At 54.9% G+C, this 15734-nt stretch overlaps 1 protein-coding gene across 6 annotated transcripts in view; it reads left to right on the top strand.

Annotated features, from left to right (window-relative positions):
* Sfswap (splicing factor SWAP) overlaps positions 1-15387 on the top strand; it is a 65617-nt gene extending 50230 nt beyond the window's left edge. For 5 of the 6 annotated variants that reach the window (XM_027952043.2, XM_071615885.1, XM_071615879.1 and 2 more), the window contains 5 exons: positions 673-938; positions 6575-6700; positions 13463-13636; positions 14553-14625; positions 15017-15387. In XM_027952043.2, the coding sequence (XP_027807844.2) occupies positions 673-938; positions 6575-6700; positions 13463-13636; positions 14553-14625; positions 15017-15082 (705 nt within the window). In that variant the 3' untranslated portion in view covers positions 15083-15387. Of the gene's footprint in view, positions 1-672; positions 1001-5489; positions 5578-6547; positions 6701-13462; positions 13637-14552; positions 14626-15016 lie in introns of all 6 variants that reach the window. The other variant, XM_034637104.2, reaches the window with a different exon arrangement.
* The last annotated feature ends 347 nt before the right edge of the window (positions 15388-15734 follow it).

Genomic DNA, 15734 nt, shown 5'->3' with positions numbered 1-15734 from the left:
GGCCCACCCATCTGCCCTTGTCAGGTGGTCTCCAGGGAGGACAGCCACTCACCAGGCAGATTCCCAAATGCCAAGCCAGCTGCTGACAGTGCCTCTGTTGAGGGCCCCTGTGGTGTCCGGGGACACGTTCCACAAGCCTCACAGTAGAATTCCAAGTGAGAAGTTTTTAGAGGCTTCAACATTTGGTCAGAATCTGCTTCCAGCTGAGCTGTGGCCTGAAAGTGCAGCTGCCCCTCTGGGGAGGCAGCTGCCCTACATCTGGGTGCCGTGCTCCTACTGTGAGGCTCCCTGCAGTGCAGTGAGACTTGTGCACCCTGGAGCATGCCTCTGTCACCCAAAGTTTTCTGCACTCCAAGAGGTACCTCCTCCTCTGGTTAAGACTTGCAAAAAAGTTGCATTCGGATTTATGAAAACCCTCGTATTGGAGATTTACAGAATTTTTAACATAGTGAACTTCAATACTGTGGTGGGGAGTTACTGTGCAGGAAGAGCCTCTGGAGTCCGTGTGCCCTTTCGGTATAAGGTGTGTGCTGTGGTCCTCCTGAGGGCAGGGCTCTCAGAGAGGCAGTACTTCCTGAGAGTGCAAGGCATCTGCGTGTGAGGGACCCAAAGCTGCTCTTGTGTGGTCTGTGTTCTAAAACATCCTGTTGTCCCGTTTGCTTCTGTTCCTAGGAAGCCAGTGCTGTGCCCTGTCCTGTACTGACTGGAGGCAGACCTCTGCCTACTTTAGAAGTGAAGCCACCAGAAAGGCCTTCAAGCAAAAGCAGAGATCCACCGAGAGAAGAAGAAAGAGAAAAGAAAAAGAAAAAGCACAAAAAACGGTCTCGAACTAGGTCACGCTCTCCCAAGTACCATGCATCTTCCAAGTCCAGGTCTAGGTCACACTCAAAAGCCAAGCACGCGCTTCCCAGTGCCTACCGGACAGTGCGGCGGTCGAGGTGGGTGTGCGGGGCAGTGCCCAAAGCCCTCCTGTCTGTGGATCCTCCTCCTGCTGGTGCCAGTAGAGCTGGGCAGAAAGCTTAGCTGCAGCCCCATGTGCCTGGGCAGATGTGCATGTGGGTGTCTGTGTCCTGCAGATAAGTCCTTCAACCAGGCGTGGTGGCCACACCTGGGATCCCAGTGGCTCAGGAGGCTAAGGCCGGAGGACAGCAGGTTCTACTCCAGCCTCAGCAACCTTAGCAGCATCCTGTCTAAAAAAATTAAAAAGTTGGGGGTGTGGCTCAGTGGTTAAGCGACCCCAAGTTCAATTCTCAGTATAAAAAATTAAATAAAGACTAAAATAAGTAAATAAGACAGGCCAAGATGTGGCTTCGTGGTGGAGCACTTGCCAAGCATGCATGAGGCCCTGGGTTGAGTGCCCAGCACCAAAAAAGATCACCAACTACTACCAAGCAAAAAAAAAAAGACGAAGAAAGGGAAAAGTGAAAGCTTTATTTAAATTGTAACAGGTCAGGAAAGCAGGCCTGGCATGGTGCTGAGTGTGAGAAGGTTCGCAGGGTGGCATGGGTCTCCTGTTGGTATGAAAGTCCCTTCCTGGTTTATTTTGAGCGTACAAATTTCAGTACAGAAGAAATCTCTGCTGCTTGGTTCATGCTTGGACGAGGCAGGAGTATAAATTTGTCTTCTCATTTAATCCCTCTGCTGTCCCAGCATCCCACTGTTGAACAGAGCCTTCTTCAGGATCCGGTTCTGAGAAGGCAGTAAACACTGGGGCCAGCGCCTGCCAGGGCCTCAGAGCTTACTGCCTGGTAAAACCTCTTAAAATGAGGTACAGCTGTGGCTAGCTTGCCAGAGGCTCAGGCATGGCCCATCCCTAGGGCTCATGCCTTTGGATCTGTCACATTTTTTCTCACACAGCTCTCACATTGCGGGTGCCTGGTGTTTCTTTTTGGAATCGCTGTCACCTCTCCCATAGGAAAAATGCAGATGCCCTGCACTCTTAACTGTTGAAAACCATATGCCCATTTGCCTCTGTGCTGTGTCCCTGCCCAGGACAGTCCTGGAGGCCTGGCGGCCTATGTGTGCCTGTCTGTGTTGACCTGGACCCGCCTTCCTGACAGGTGGACCTGATCATCTACTTCCTGTCATTACACCCGACAAAAAAAAAAAAAAAAAATCTTGTTATTTTTTAATTAAATTAACAGCCCTGCTAACATGCTTTTGATATTTTTTTTTAAGCCCCAGGAATTCTGAAATTTAAAAAATTGAATAAGTTCCTTTTGCCATTACGGAACTGAAAATATACGCCAGAGTTGACCAGGCCCCACTGCAGCACATGCAGGGATTTCTTCCCGGTTTCCTTCCCCTCTGGCTCGGACAAGCAAAAACAATTCATTGTGATCCCTGCTCGGGGGCCAGTGATGAAGGTCCCGTGCCCATCTGAGCTACGGGCTCTTCCCTGGCTCCACAAGTGGTGTGGGTGAAGCACCTGGTACCCAGGGCTGCACATGCCCTGCCTGCCTAGCTTGGTGGGGTTCCTTGGCCTCAGGCTGTGCCCAGGTGGGTGCTCATGACCAAGAGCGCCACCCAGCACAGGCGCTGTAGGGCTGTGAGTCTGTGTCCTTATCATGGACTGAGTGCTAACACGGTAACTTGGGGATTACTTGATCTTCCTTAATGTGTTTACATCTTAGATAAGAGGTGGGCAAGTGGCCGTTTCCTCATTATGCTTTCTGTCTGATGGTAGGCTGCCAGTTTCAGTCAAGGAAAAGAACAGCTTTATCATTATCATAAAGTACATGTGACAATATCGTGAAACAAAGCCTTCCAGTGAGCTCTGTGCCCAGAGCTGGCACCTGCCGAGTGCCTCTCGGTAACTGCCTCTCCTGCCTGGCAGTCCGGGCGCCCCCCTGGACCCTCACACCTGGACCCTGCCTCGTCTCTTCCTTCAGAAGATAGTGGCATGTTCCAGGGGCAGATCTGCTGGCTCCACCTGAGCCCTGCCAGCACTCGCCATTCCTGGAGCCCGAGGGGAGTTAACACACTGCAGTCCTTGGGCTGGGTGTGGCTCAGTGGTGGAGAGCTCACCGAGTATGTGCGCAATCCTGGGTCCAACCCCAGCACCACCAAAAGCCACAGTTGTAAATAAGATAGGAAAGGATGGTGTTCTCTCCCATAATATGTATTATTGATGTGTTAAAAGACAACTAAATTTTAACCAAAATATTGAAAGTGCTAACTGCTGCCAGCTCCAAGTGCAATACCACACCAGGCACAGTGGCCCTGGCCTGTGATCCCAGCAACTCACAAGGCTGGGGCAGGAGGATTGCAAGTTTGAGGCCAGCCTCAATAGCTTAGTAGACCCTTCTCAAAATTTTTTAAAAGTTGGAGATGGGGGCTGGGGATGTGGCCCAAGCGGTAGCGCGCTCGCCTGGCATGCATGCGGCCCAGGTTCGATCCTCAGCACCACATACAAACAAAGATGTTGTGTCCGCCGAAAACTAAAAAATAAATATTAAAAAAAAAAAAAAAGTTGGAGATGGGGCTGAGGTATCAAAAATTTTTAAATTCATCACCACAGTTCTTAGCATTTCTGATTGTGGTAGGGTGCTTCAGCTGAGGTTCACACTGTGGAGTCAGGTAGCCCCTGTAAGGTGCAGTGGTGTGAGACTGGGAAGCTCTTTCTGTCCCAGCAGATCTGTTTGTGGGCTGCTTATCTAGCTGAAGCCCCTCTCACTCAAGTCGTCCCAGCCATAGGTGGCTTCGGACTTCCAGATGCAAGTTATAGCAAAAATCTTTAGTTTCACAAAACCCGTGTGTTATTTCTCAAGAAGCTCGCTGGTTTGGTTTTTGTTCGTTTATTTTAATTTTTTTCGTAGTTGTAGATGCACACAATACCTTTATTTTTTATTTACTTATTTTCCTGTGGTGCTGAGGATGGAACTCAGTGCCTCCATGTTCTAGGCAAGCACTCTACTGCTGAGCCCAGCCCAGCCCGATCACTGGTTTTGACGAGGTGATACTCAGCGTCTTAGCCAGCACTGACTGACAGACGTGTAAGACTTCCTCACCTGTGCTGTAGCTGGTTTTATCTGTGTTTTCGTAAGGTCCATTGTTTTAATGGAAGGAAGAAGTACTGATGTAGTTCACTCGTGTAAAATTCAGTATGGATTCAGTGTTAAGTGTCACTACACTGAATTAGCAAGGCTGGTGCTTGATCCTCCACTAGCCTGTAAGCCTTGGTGAGCTCCCTTGGTGTTCCTCTGGTGTCTGGGGCTCAGCCGTGGGTTCTGAACAGGTCTTCAGGACTTCCCCGTGCAGAGGATCTGTGCAGTAAAGATGTGTTTTTTTCCCAAAAGTTAGCTCCCAATGCACCTTAAGGGGGTTAATAAGACTTTTTTGAAAATGACTGTATTTAACGTTCAGAAATAACTCAGGTAGGCAAAGTTGAATCAGATGTAATTACATCTGATTTTTTTATATTTATTTTTTTTATATTTATTTTTTAGTTGTAGCTGTTGACAGGACACAATATCTCTCTTTCTTTCTTTCCTTTATTTATGTATGTATTTATTTTATGTGCTGCTGAGGATTGAACCCAGGGCCTTGCACATGCTAGGCGAGGGCTCTACTGCTGAGCCACAACCCAGCCCTAGATGTGATCTTTACTGTCCTTACTTCCCATGATAAAGTGCACAGCAAAACAGTAAAAGATAATTCTGTGTCTCAGTCCTGTTTTTTAAAGAAGAAACCGGGTGCTTAAAGTGCCCCGAGTGGCACTGGTTAGCATGCCGGCCTGGGTAGTCGCTAATATCAGGTGAACTGTGAGCACACACAGGTGCCAGGCGTCTGCACCTCAGCCTCAGAGAGACCAGCCATGTGAGCATGGGAACTGCCAGGCAGGAGTCTCCTGGTGGTTGGGTTGAGCTGGGCTGGCCGACCCCAGCTCCCAAGTACCCGAGTCACCTGTTGCCAAGACCTGTGAGCAGTGAGACGAACAAAGCAAGCACCCCACACAGGTGGTCTGGGGTGAAAAGAGGCCACTTACAAGTGTGGCCACTGCATCCAGATAAAACTTCTGGAATTTCATCCTTGGAGAAAAGTCTCCCAATGCCCTTATTTTTTGAGCAGACTATTGGGATTGTGCAAGAAGTGTTTAGGTCATCTGCCTTTGTCAAAGACTCTGGATACATGGGATGATTGGCTGACAAGTGGAGTGCCTTTCCTGGCACTGAGTCATGTCACTGTGAAGACCCCACTCGATAGAATGGAAAGCATCAAGTGTCCTTCCTTAAAGTGAGACCAGAGAGCTCTGAGCTCTGAGGGGCTCCTTCCCAAGGTCGTGGAGGCTGGTGGGAGCTGCCCCTTCCCTCTGAAGAGTGTGGCTGCAGGCACTGGGCTCATCGTCTTTCCTGATCTTCGGGTGCGTGGTAGAGCTCTGTCCAGCATCCTGCAGGTGTGAAGGCTCTGCTCAACCGAATGGTTTCCCCATTCTGTAGTGCCCGGCCCAGCTTTACACACTCTGAACGAGAAGTGTGTGCCCTGAGCAGATGCACCAGCAGCCCAGCAGGAGCGCTCAGGCAGCCTGGCCTCCAGCAGACCTGACCTCTGGAGCTCTTGTGGGGCACCTGGCAAGACGTCACGGGCTCTGACTGGCCTGGCCCTGGCATCTGTTGGGGGGAGCCCAGGGACATTTCCAACACACAACACCTTCCAGAGGTCCAGCAGAGAAGACCCTGCAGCCTCCTTATGTTGGAGCAGGCTTATCAGGGCCAGGGTGCTTCCCGCAACACCAGAGGGTAGATGCCTTAGTGAGCTGGTCTTCCGAACCACGGTGTGTGTTGCTTTGGGTTTTACCATAATTAAAATGATTCAGTGAAAAACTTTTTTAAGTGGCGAAATCCAGCTGCTCCTTTATCTCGTTTCTGGATGGGCTGTCATGAAGATGGCCTGGAGAGAAGAGATCCCCTGCCAGAGTCTGCTCATTGCAGACTTTTCCTGAAATGGTACTCTCGCTGAGTTAATAGAGTGAAAAATCCCAAAGGTGTCGTTTTAACCTTTTCTGTCCCAAGTGGGAAAGGGTCTGGAGGGTCTTTCTGGCTATGTATGGATCATATCATGACATGGATAGAAGGAACCTTGTTTTAGACACAAGGGAAGGGCCAGTAAATATTCGGGGGTGATTTTGCATCCATGAATCCCATGAACTTGCATTACTTAGCCCAGACTGTCAGGACGGCATGCTCTGGGCCAGGCGAAGGTGGGGCTCTGAGCCAGCAGACCTGACATGTCCCTGCCTGCTCCTGCATAGGCCATGAGGTCTGGGGTGCCAGGCACCCAGTGCCTTTCCTCTGCAGAGGTGAGGGCCATGCCTGTGAGCGCCAGTCCTCAAGCAGGAGGAAGGAGGCCCAGCATTCTGGGCTGGCTGGGTGGCAGTGTTTGGCAGTGGTAGCCTCCAAGACTGGTACCTGGGTACAGCGCTGTGGAATGGGCAGAGGCATATGCCTCCCAGGGTGAGGCTGAAGCTGGTTGGCCGGAGTGGGCATCTGCTTTGGGCACCCTGCAGGCTAAGGCAAGAGAGAGTGCACACCAGGGGACCAGACAGCAGAACTGAATGCCACGTTACTCTGTCCAGGTCACGCTCCCGGTCCCCTCGGAGGAGAGCTCACTCCCCAGAGAGACGGCGGGAAGACAGGAGCGTCCCCACTGCCTACCGCATGAGCAGCAGCCCCGGAGCCAGCAGGAAGCGGACTCGCTCCAGGTAGGCTGTTTGGGTATCCTGGGTAGAGGGGTCTGAAGCTGTGTCCACCTGTGTCACTAGCTGCCCAGGATGACGGCCATAGTCTCCGCAGCAGCACTGTCACTGGGAGCACTGGGGCCTCCATGGGGCTCTCGCACAGCCTAACTTGGGAGCTGGGTTCCCTCAGCATAGCCCTGAAGCAGGACCCACAGACAACGCCTGCCCCCTTGCCAGTGGCAGGAACAGAGAAGGAGGGGCAGACCTCCCAACATGGTGGCCTCGGGTCTCGTGGGGAGTTGGTGCCTGGGCAGTATATGACGGTGCCAGGGCTGAGGCTGCCGCTCCCAAAGGGACAGTGTCCTGTGGGTGCCTCCTGAGCACTGATTCAGCTGCTCCTGGAGAGCCAGGCCAGTGTCCACGTTTAGGACAGCGGTGTGCTGAGCCCTGGCAAGATGGAGTCCCAGGTTCACCCCCAATGCCAAAAGATATAAAAACAGACGTGGAAGCCACCCTCCCAGACTGCCTCAGCTCGTTTCAGACAGTTCTGCTCTCAGGTCAAGGACCCGAGGTAACAGCTTTTAAGAAAAGGTTGGGGCTGGAGATGTGGTTCAAGCGGTAGTGCGCTCGCCTGGCATGCACGGGGCGCTGGGTTCGATCCTCAGCATCACATAAAAAATTAAACATGTTGTGTGTTTACCAAAAACTAAAAAAATAAATATTTAAAAGAAAAGGTTTACTTTGGCTCACTTTGGGAGGTTTTAGCCCAGACTGTGATGAGGCAGCACACAGTGGGAGTGCAGAGTGGAAACTGGGCCTCATGCCCCAAAGCAGAGGGTCCTCCCGTCCCTTCCAGGGGTGCCCCCCACCCCCCATAGGTCCACCCTGGTAAGCAAACCTTTAGCTTGTGGGCCTCTGGGGGGCATTCCAGCACTGAATGCTAGTGGCCCCCAGCAGTGGCCAACAGTCTCCTCCTGGCCACGGGGAGTGCTATCTGGGAACAGCCCCCTCCAGGGCTCAAGCTCATGCCACCTAGCTGATTGCCATTGTCCCAGGGCACATCTGGAGCCCAGTTGCTGGCCACCACCAGGGACAGCAGCTGGGAGTCTCCTAATAGATAGAACCTGAGCCCCTTTTCCTGAAGCGGAGCACAGGCAGAGGAGCTGGCAGCTGGCGGGGTCAGAGCCCTCTGACACATGCACTCTGGTTACGTTTTGTGCTGTGGTGATCTTGCCAGGTGTCCAGGCTGCCTGGCATGTGGAACTCATTCCTAAAGCCAGCAGTGAGCCTTGAAATTTATTACCACCTCAGACACGTGAGGAGAGGATCTAAAATCTATTCCTGTAGCAAAAGATCTCTGAACACAAGAGTTCTCACTTTGTCCTCAGCTTGATTTTTGCATTAAGAGGAGTGATGGACGGCGGTGGTTACGGGTCTGCCTGCACAGGTGGGAGGCCCAGGGCCTTCTGGTGTGGTCTCATGAGCTCCGCGGACCCCAGGACAGGGTTCTGGCGGCAGCCCTGCAGAGGGACGGCCCTCTGGACACCTCTACATTGCTGAGAGCTGGCATCAGAGCTCGGCAGTAGCTCTCCATGTGCCCCCATGTGGCCTGAGCTGTTCCTGTCTGAGCATGGTCACCTGGGGGCTGGTTTTTCAAGTGGCTTGCGAGCACCCCTGTGCCCACCTTCTGAGGCTCAGGCCCACACGCACCCCTTGCTCCCCCACACACCTGGATGTGTGTTGTGGCTTTGACGTGTTTGGAGAAGCCAGACCACAGCCTTGCCAGAGGTGCTCCTCCCATTCTGTCTCTGGCAGGATGCTGCCCATGGTCTCCGCAGCAACCCTGCGTGGGTGCGGCTGTGCAGAATCCCTTGTGTCATCCCCAAGACACATGTCTGTCTGTCCCTGTCAGTGATGTAGAGTCAGGCCACTCTGCTGAAGTCACTCCCGCCTGCTTCTGGATCAGGGAGAGGTCTTTGGGGTGTCCTGTGGTCCTGCGGCACCCTTTGCCAGCAGCTCTGCTAGGGTTGCACTTGGATGGTGCCTGTGCAGGCAGGTGGCTGGGCGAGAGCAACTCCCGTTGCTGCTCACCCTTCTTCCTTAACCAGCGTGATGTCACCGCAGGTCCTAGGCCTGGGGTCTGTCGTCCTCACCGGCCAAGTGGGTGCCCCGGCCCCTTGTACTCTTGGATGGTGCGTTGTTTCAGACTGGGCCGGGGGGCCCTGGACCTGTCCCTGCCTCCTTGGACACGTCCTCCCACTGCTCTCCAGGCACTCTCCTGCTTTTTGGCCTGAGCTGTTCCTGGTGCTTCCTGCCTGCACCCTGGGTCAGCCGTCCCGGGGAGAGACTCCTTGTAGTGATTAGTGGAAGTTCACACCTGGGCCAGGTGGAACAGTATTCATAGGAAGTGTTTTGAGCACACTGTTTACGCCTCTCTCACAGGGATGTTGGTGAAGTCACTTCAGCAGGGAGTCGAGGCTGCCTTATTAAAGCAGGTAACAGATGACAGTGATGGTGCTTTGTCATTGAACCTGCGGGAGGCTCTGTGCTTGGCCCACAGAGGAGTGCTTGGCCAGCAAGTGCAGGACCTGGCAGCTGCCAAGGGGCCTCAGGTCATGAGGCCCTCCTCCCTTGAGGCAGCTTGATAATGGAAGGAAGTGTCGTCCCCAGAGCAGCAACCAGGAAGTAGCCAGGAAGCCGGGGGTAGGGAGAAGCAGGGCCACAGCCCTGGGAGCCACAGCACTGTGGCAGCCACCCTGAGCCCAGTGGTCTCGGCAGGTCCAGGAGGTACAGGCAGGTTCCTTCACCACGTACCACGCCACAGACCCTTAAAGAACCTGGAGAATCCCAGGCACTTGAAAATTCAGCAATATAACTCTACGGTCACTTTTGATGGAAGAAAAAATTACAAGAGCAGTTAAATAATTACCTTTTCTAGTACTGGGGATTGAACCCAGGAGTATCCCCAGTCCTTTTAACCAGAATCTCACTAAGCTGCCTAGACTGCCTTCAGGACTGGATCCTCCTGCCTCAGCCTCCCACACCCAGTTGGAAGTCATTTATGTTACAAGAAAATAAAAGTGTAGAAGCAGTGATCCAGTTGAGCTTAAGAAGCCTGAAGAGGAGCTGGGCACAGTGGCCATGCCTGTTCTCCCCGTGCTCAGGAGGCTGAGGCAGGAGGATTGAGAGCTCAAAGCCAGCCTCAGCAACAGCGAGGCACTAAGCAACTCAGACACAATAGGGCTGGGGAGGTGGCTCGGTGGTCGAGTGCCCCCGAGTTCATTCCCTGGTACCAAAAACAGGAGCTGAAAAAGGAACAAATCAAACTCAAATAGAAACAAGAAGGGATGCAAGAAAGACCAGAACCAGAGATGGACAGAGCCCTGGAAGTGTCCGGAATGGGAGACGCTGTGGGACAAGGAAATGAAACTCACCGAGTTAATTCAGCAGCTTAGATAAAGTAAGTTCCTTAAAGGAACAGATGACCAAACTGACACCAGCAGAAGCGAGTCCCCTGGAAGTGTCACATCTGCCGAGCTTTCCACCAGGCCCCAGCCAGGCAGCCTCCCCAGCAAGGCAGTCAAGAAAGGAGGGGACGAGTGCCTTCTCGGGAGCCCGGGTGCACTTGCAAGGGCTGGGCGCTGGGCTGGCTCAGGCTGAGCAGGTACCTGGCCTGCACGAGGGCCGGGTTCCATCCTCGGCGACCAACAGCAGGAGTGGGGAGGGGAGGAGGCAGGGCCTTCCCAACACACTGGCAGACACTGACAGAGCTCTCCTCCCCAGAGTGACCCACAGACCCAGTCCAGCTTGAGCAAATACCCCGAGCTTTTTGTGGAAATTGTCACAGAAACCCTAAAACTTGTATGGAAACACAAAGGACCAGGAAAAGCCAAAACAATCTGGGAAAAGAATAAAAGTGAAGGACTTTGACCTCAGATTTCAGAAACTACCAGAAAATACAGCAGTGTGGGCAGTGTGGTATCAGTATGAAGGTGTGCAGAGGGAGGAAGTCCAGGAGACTACCTGTATGGCCACGATTGTTGCCCAAGGTGCCAAAACTATTCAGGGAGGACAGGAAAGACCTTCCCACAAAATTTGCTTGGACAACTACGTGTCAGAATGGGGAAAAAAAAAAATACCCTGCCCAAAAGTCACTTCAAGGGGGATCGCCATACTGGACATAGAAACCAGAATATCAAGCTTCTGGAAGAAACAACACATGTGACTAAGGCTCCTTAGGATATAGAGAATGATGATTATGAGGAAAACCTGTGAACCCACTGAAGGTGAAACTTCCCCTAGGAGGCACAGTTGGGACGGGTGGGCACAGTGGCCATACCTGCATGCCCAGCGACTTAAGGGCTGAGGCAAGAGGATGGCAAGTTCCAGGCCAGCCTGGGACACCTAGCAAGATCTTGTCTCCAAGTGTTAGGAAGGGGCTGGGTTTGCAGCTCGGGGAACTGGGTTCAATCCCAGGGCCACAGATGTGAAGCGGAAAGGAGAAGGAAGGGAGGGCAGGCCCCAGACTGGGAGGAGAGCAGAGGCCTCACTGATGCTCCACAGGACAGCATGTACGGAGCCCATGAGTGCAGGGGAGGTACTCGGTCTCTTCGGTCACCCAGAAAGTGCCCTGGAGACCAGGGCGGTGTCCGCTGTGTTGGTGGACTGGACTGGCTTGGTGATGTAGCCAGGATGTGCTCAGTGGTGCTGCCAGGCACAGCTGGCAGGCAAAGAGTGCACTCACACACACCCCCCACAGCCTCGCTGCCCATTCCAGGCACTGACCACACAGCAGCTCACAGACAGCTCCTCCGGCTATCACAGGAAGGAGAAGGAACACATGGCCCTGTGGCACTGCTCAGGCTGGGCCTCAAAATGCTGCCCAGCAGACCTGCAGGAGTCCATGCTCGTGGCTTCAGGCCATGGTGCGCAGCAGAGGCCAGCTTAGGGGTGGAGTGGGCACAGACTGGCTCCCCTGGGCAGTGGGGTCTGGTCCATGGCTTGGGCTCTCCACATAGCACATGGAAGACCCTGCCCATGGCCACGAGCACCCTGGTGGTGTCAGAAGTGAACCATCAGCTTTCCTCCTGTTGGAGACTTGCCGTGCTCACGGCCCCTTTTTCTTTCTGGTGCGGTGCTAGGGCTTGAGCCCAGGGTGAGTGCCCGGCAGGTACTCTGCCACTGAGCCAGAGCCAGCCCAGAAGCCGCCTTTCAGTCATTCTGCAGCCACGGAGAGCAGCCCGAGTTGGGGCTCAGTCATCTGGCCCTTGGTCACGTGCTGCAGTGTTAAGTGGCTGTCAGCAGAGAGCCCCGGCCCACAGCATCCAGCACCAGCATCGGCTCTTTCTTCCTTTTGGCTCCAGGCACTGTGCCACCCAGCCTCAGCCCCTGCCCTCTTTATTTTTTGTTTTTTGAGACAGGGTCTTGCTGGTTGCTGAGGCTGGCCCAGAGCTCACTGTCCTGCACCTGCCTCCTGCGTTGCTGGGAGGGCAGATGTGCACGCCGTGCCTGGCCACCATGCCTCTGCAGCCGTGCCACCCCTGTGCTGACTGTGCTGCAGGCTCTTGCTGCAGCGTGGTGGCCCCAGGCCTGGCCATCACTCTGCTCCATCCCGGACACTGCCAGGGAGCCCAGGCTGGCACATGGGGGGCCCTATGCTGCCAGAGCTCCAGAAGCACTGCTGGTGCTCGTGGCTTCCAAGTGCCTCAGGCTGGTGGCCCTGCTGGGCCACCTCAGTGGAGTCGCATGCTGCAGACTGTGAACTCTGCTTGTTGTTGAACAGAAACAGCCCGAATGAGGGGTGTGACTTGGAATGAAGTGGGTTCTGGACGACCCCTGGGGTCCTTCCCTGCAGGGTGGGGTGGCCACATTGGGAAGGGCCCCGTGCCGTGCTGAGTCCCCAGGGAGCCAGGCAGCCACACTGTGCCAGCAGTGGCCCCAGGAGGGACAAAGCCAGACAGCGAGGTGCTGCTGCCCCTAAACCCTGTGGAGACCCCGTGGGCCACCAGGAGGCAGCCTAGGAGGGACGGTGGGAGGGATGAGCCAGCCTGGGCAATGAGTGATGTCCCTGCAGAGACTCCGAGGGTGCTGAGAGAAGGCCTGGCCTCCAGGGAGGACCAGGGGCGCTGTCCATGCCGCACATTGCCTTTACCAAAAATATGACCTCCCTGTCTTTTTCAGTGTTTCTCAAGTCATAGAAAGGGTCCCAGGACACAGGTGTGGGAGGGACTGAGTCCAGCCCAAGCTGCGGGAGGAGGTGCAGGCAGGGGGTCTGGAAAGCCTTGCTGCTGACATGGAATTGTGGGGGTTTGGGGACTTATCTTCTGTGGAAAGCAGGAGCAGTGCTCAGAGCCGAGCTGGGCACTGGATGTGGCTGGGGCCCCCCAGGGAGTGGGCCCAGCAGCCTGCGCCTACCTTTCTCCAGGGACATGCCCCAAAACTGCCATCCATAAGAAATGCCAGGCCTTTGTGTCTACAATATTTGACTTTAATGACTTTCCATATATTTTTGGAAATTCTCATTAAATTGGCATAAGTGAGAGAACAGCATAGATGGAGGGGTGGCCGTCAAGGGCCTCTCAGTGCAGGTCAGATGCTGACTACACCTCAGATGCCAGCTTCGTGCCCGAGGCCAGGCTGCCTGCTGGAGCAGCTGCTTTGCACACCTCCCTAAAGCCTCGCAAGCCAGGGGTCCATCCCTCTGCCTGGTTGCAGGGTACAGTGCCCCACAGACATGTGTCGGGCCACATGCAATATGGGTCTCTCACCAGGGCACTTTCCTTTCAGAAGTCCCCATGAGAAGAAGAAGAAGAGGCGGTCGCAGTCACGGACCAAGGCTAAGGCGCGGTCACAGTCAGCGTCCCCGAGTAAGCAGGCGGCACTACGGCCTGCAGCCCACTCGGCACACTCGGCCAGCATCTCTCCTGTGGAGAGCCGGGGCTCCAGCCAGGAGCGCTCCAGGTGATCTGCCTCCGGGCAGTGCTCAGTGGGAGAGGGTGGGTGGCAGGCGGGCCTAGCCCCAGGGTGCATCTGCTGATCCCAGCCCCTGCTCCCCGGGCAGAGGGAGGTCCCCAGGTGGCCCCAGCTTAGTGCCAGCAGGGCAAGTGACCTCTCAGGACCCTGCTGCAGGGGAAGAGTACCTGTGCAGGCTCCTGAATGCTAACTGGCCAGTCTTGCACCTGCCTTTGGGAGCAGGTCCCAGCATGGTCCTAGGGACGGAAAGAACCACCACTGGGGGTCTGCAGCATCCAGGGAACTCAGGGCTCCTGTCGCCACAGCACCAGTCACAGGGGTCAGGACTACTAGCCTCCCCACCAGTCGGCAGTCCAAACTGGTTGTCAGGGTACGAAACCCTGGCAAGACCCAGTGTCCCTGTCCAGGACGTAGTGATCCTCAGGTGAAGGCAGACCTCACATGAGGCAGCTGCTCTTGTTCAGGTAGCAGCAGTCAAGATCCCTGCCACACCCCACACCCAACGGGCTGGGAAGGGGTGTGTGGCACTGCGGCTCACGCCTGGCGTGGAAGGCACAGGCAGCTTTCCCATGTAGGGAGCAGTAGCCACAGGTCAAGTGCAAGAGCCTGGGCCAGGGCAGGTCCAGGAGTCCCCGAGGTCCCCGTGGAGGCTCGGCCTGTCTGCTGGCTCCCATGTTTCTCTGGTCCCATGTGTTTACGTAGCGTCTCCTGAGAATGAATTCCAAACTAGTTTCCTTTTACAAACGCTGTATAAATGCTTGACTGTGTGGCCCGCGTGGCCCTGGTGTTCAGGAGAGCGGCCCTGCTTACCCTGGGAAGCCGGCCTGTGAGGGCGCCCACCCACAGTGTCCTGGGCCCCACACTACAGGGTAGGTTCAAGCTCTGGTCCCTCTCTTTGCTTTAGGGGCGTTTCTCAGGAAAAGGACGGTCAGATCTCTTCGGCAATCGTTTCTTCCGTGCAGAGCAAAATAACTCAGGTAAGTCGGGCCCTTGGGCCTCTGTCCTCCTGGTCTCTGGAAAGGGGCCTCGTTTTTTCTCCCCTGACTCCCACTCCTGCTCCCACTTCACTCATGCTGACCCAGGAGGGAGTCCTGGGCTGGTTGGTGTCTGGCTACGCAACATGCAGAGGCCAGGGCTGCAACACCATAGGACCCTCCCCCGATGGACCTGCATGAGGTCATGGCAAAGGAGACTTGGACGGAGGTCAAGGTTGAGAGGGGGCTTTGGCCTCAGTGCAGCCTGAACGTGCCCACAGCCCACACCCACCCTCCCAGGCCACCTCCAGCCAGTGTGCAGGCTCTACTCCCCATCCCCATGGGTCCGTGAACTCCCCGCCCAGTGGTCAGGTCCCTGTCTCACCCTGTGCAGGATCTCATGGCCAAAGTCAGAGCAATGCTCGCAGCTTCCAAAAACCTGCAAACCAGCGCCTCCTGAGGCAGCGGCTGTGGAGCCAGCCTGCCGCACGACCCGGAGCCCTGTATGGCCCACAGCTCGGAGCCACCGCCGCGGAAGTCGGGAGTGGAAGAGCTTGCTGCTGGCAGGCCCGGGGCAGAACCGTCCAGGCTCACCGCCCAGGACTCTGGGGACAGTTGGTGGCTTTTGTAAATTAATTTTTGATGACGTTTTCAGTTTAAGATTTTTGACCAGCAGTCTCTTACTTGTATATTTGTAAATAATATCATGTTTCTGTGAAAATGTATTATCAAATAAAATGGAAGAAACACCTTTTCTAGCTGGCAGCCTGGAGCCGTGTCTGCCTTCTTGGGCTCACAGTGCCCCTTCATGAGCTCTGCCTCCTGGCGGACGCTGTGTAAGTAAGACAGCTGGGCTCCCCTGTCCTGCCTGCTGCCCTCCCGCAGCAGCCGCTCATGACCTGCACAGCCTCAGTGAGGCACCTGGACCCCACCTGGACGCAGTCAGCCTCTGGGCTGTGTGTCCTCACGCAACAGGCTCGGCAGTGCTATTGGAGAGCCCGGGTGGTGGCGATGTCACACGGTGCAGCCCTTAAGACACCAGCTGCCCAGAGACACCCTGTACTGTGCTTCGGAAGCCCCACAGGTTTGAGTATGCAGATGAAGGTGCAGGT

This window comes from Marmota flaviventris, chromosome 1 (genome assembly GCF_047511675.1).
Source record: "Marmota flaviventris isolate mMarFla1 chromosome 1, mMarFla1.hap1, whole genome shotgun sequence".
NCBI classification, from domain to species: Eukaryota; Metazoa; Chordata; class Mammalia; order Rodentia; family Sciuridae; genus Marmota; species Marmota flaviventris.
This window is presented reverse-complemented; position numbering and strand designations above follow the sequence as displayed.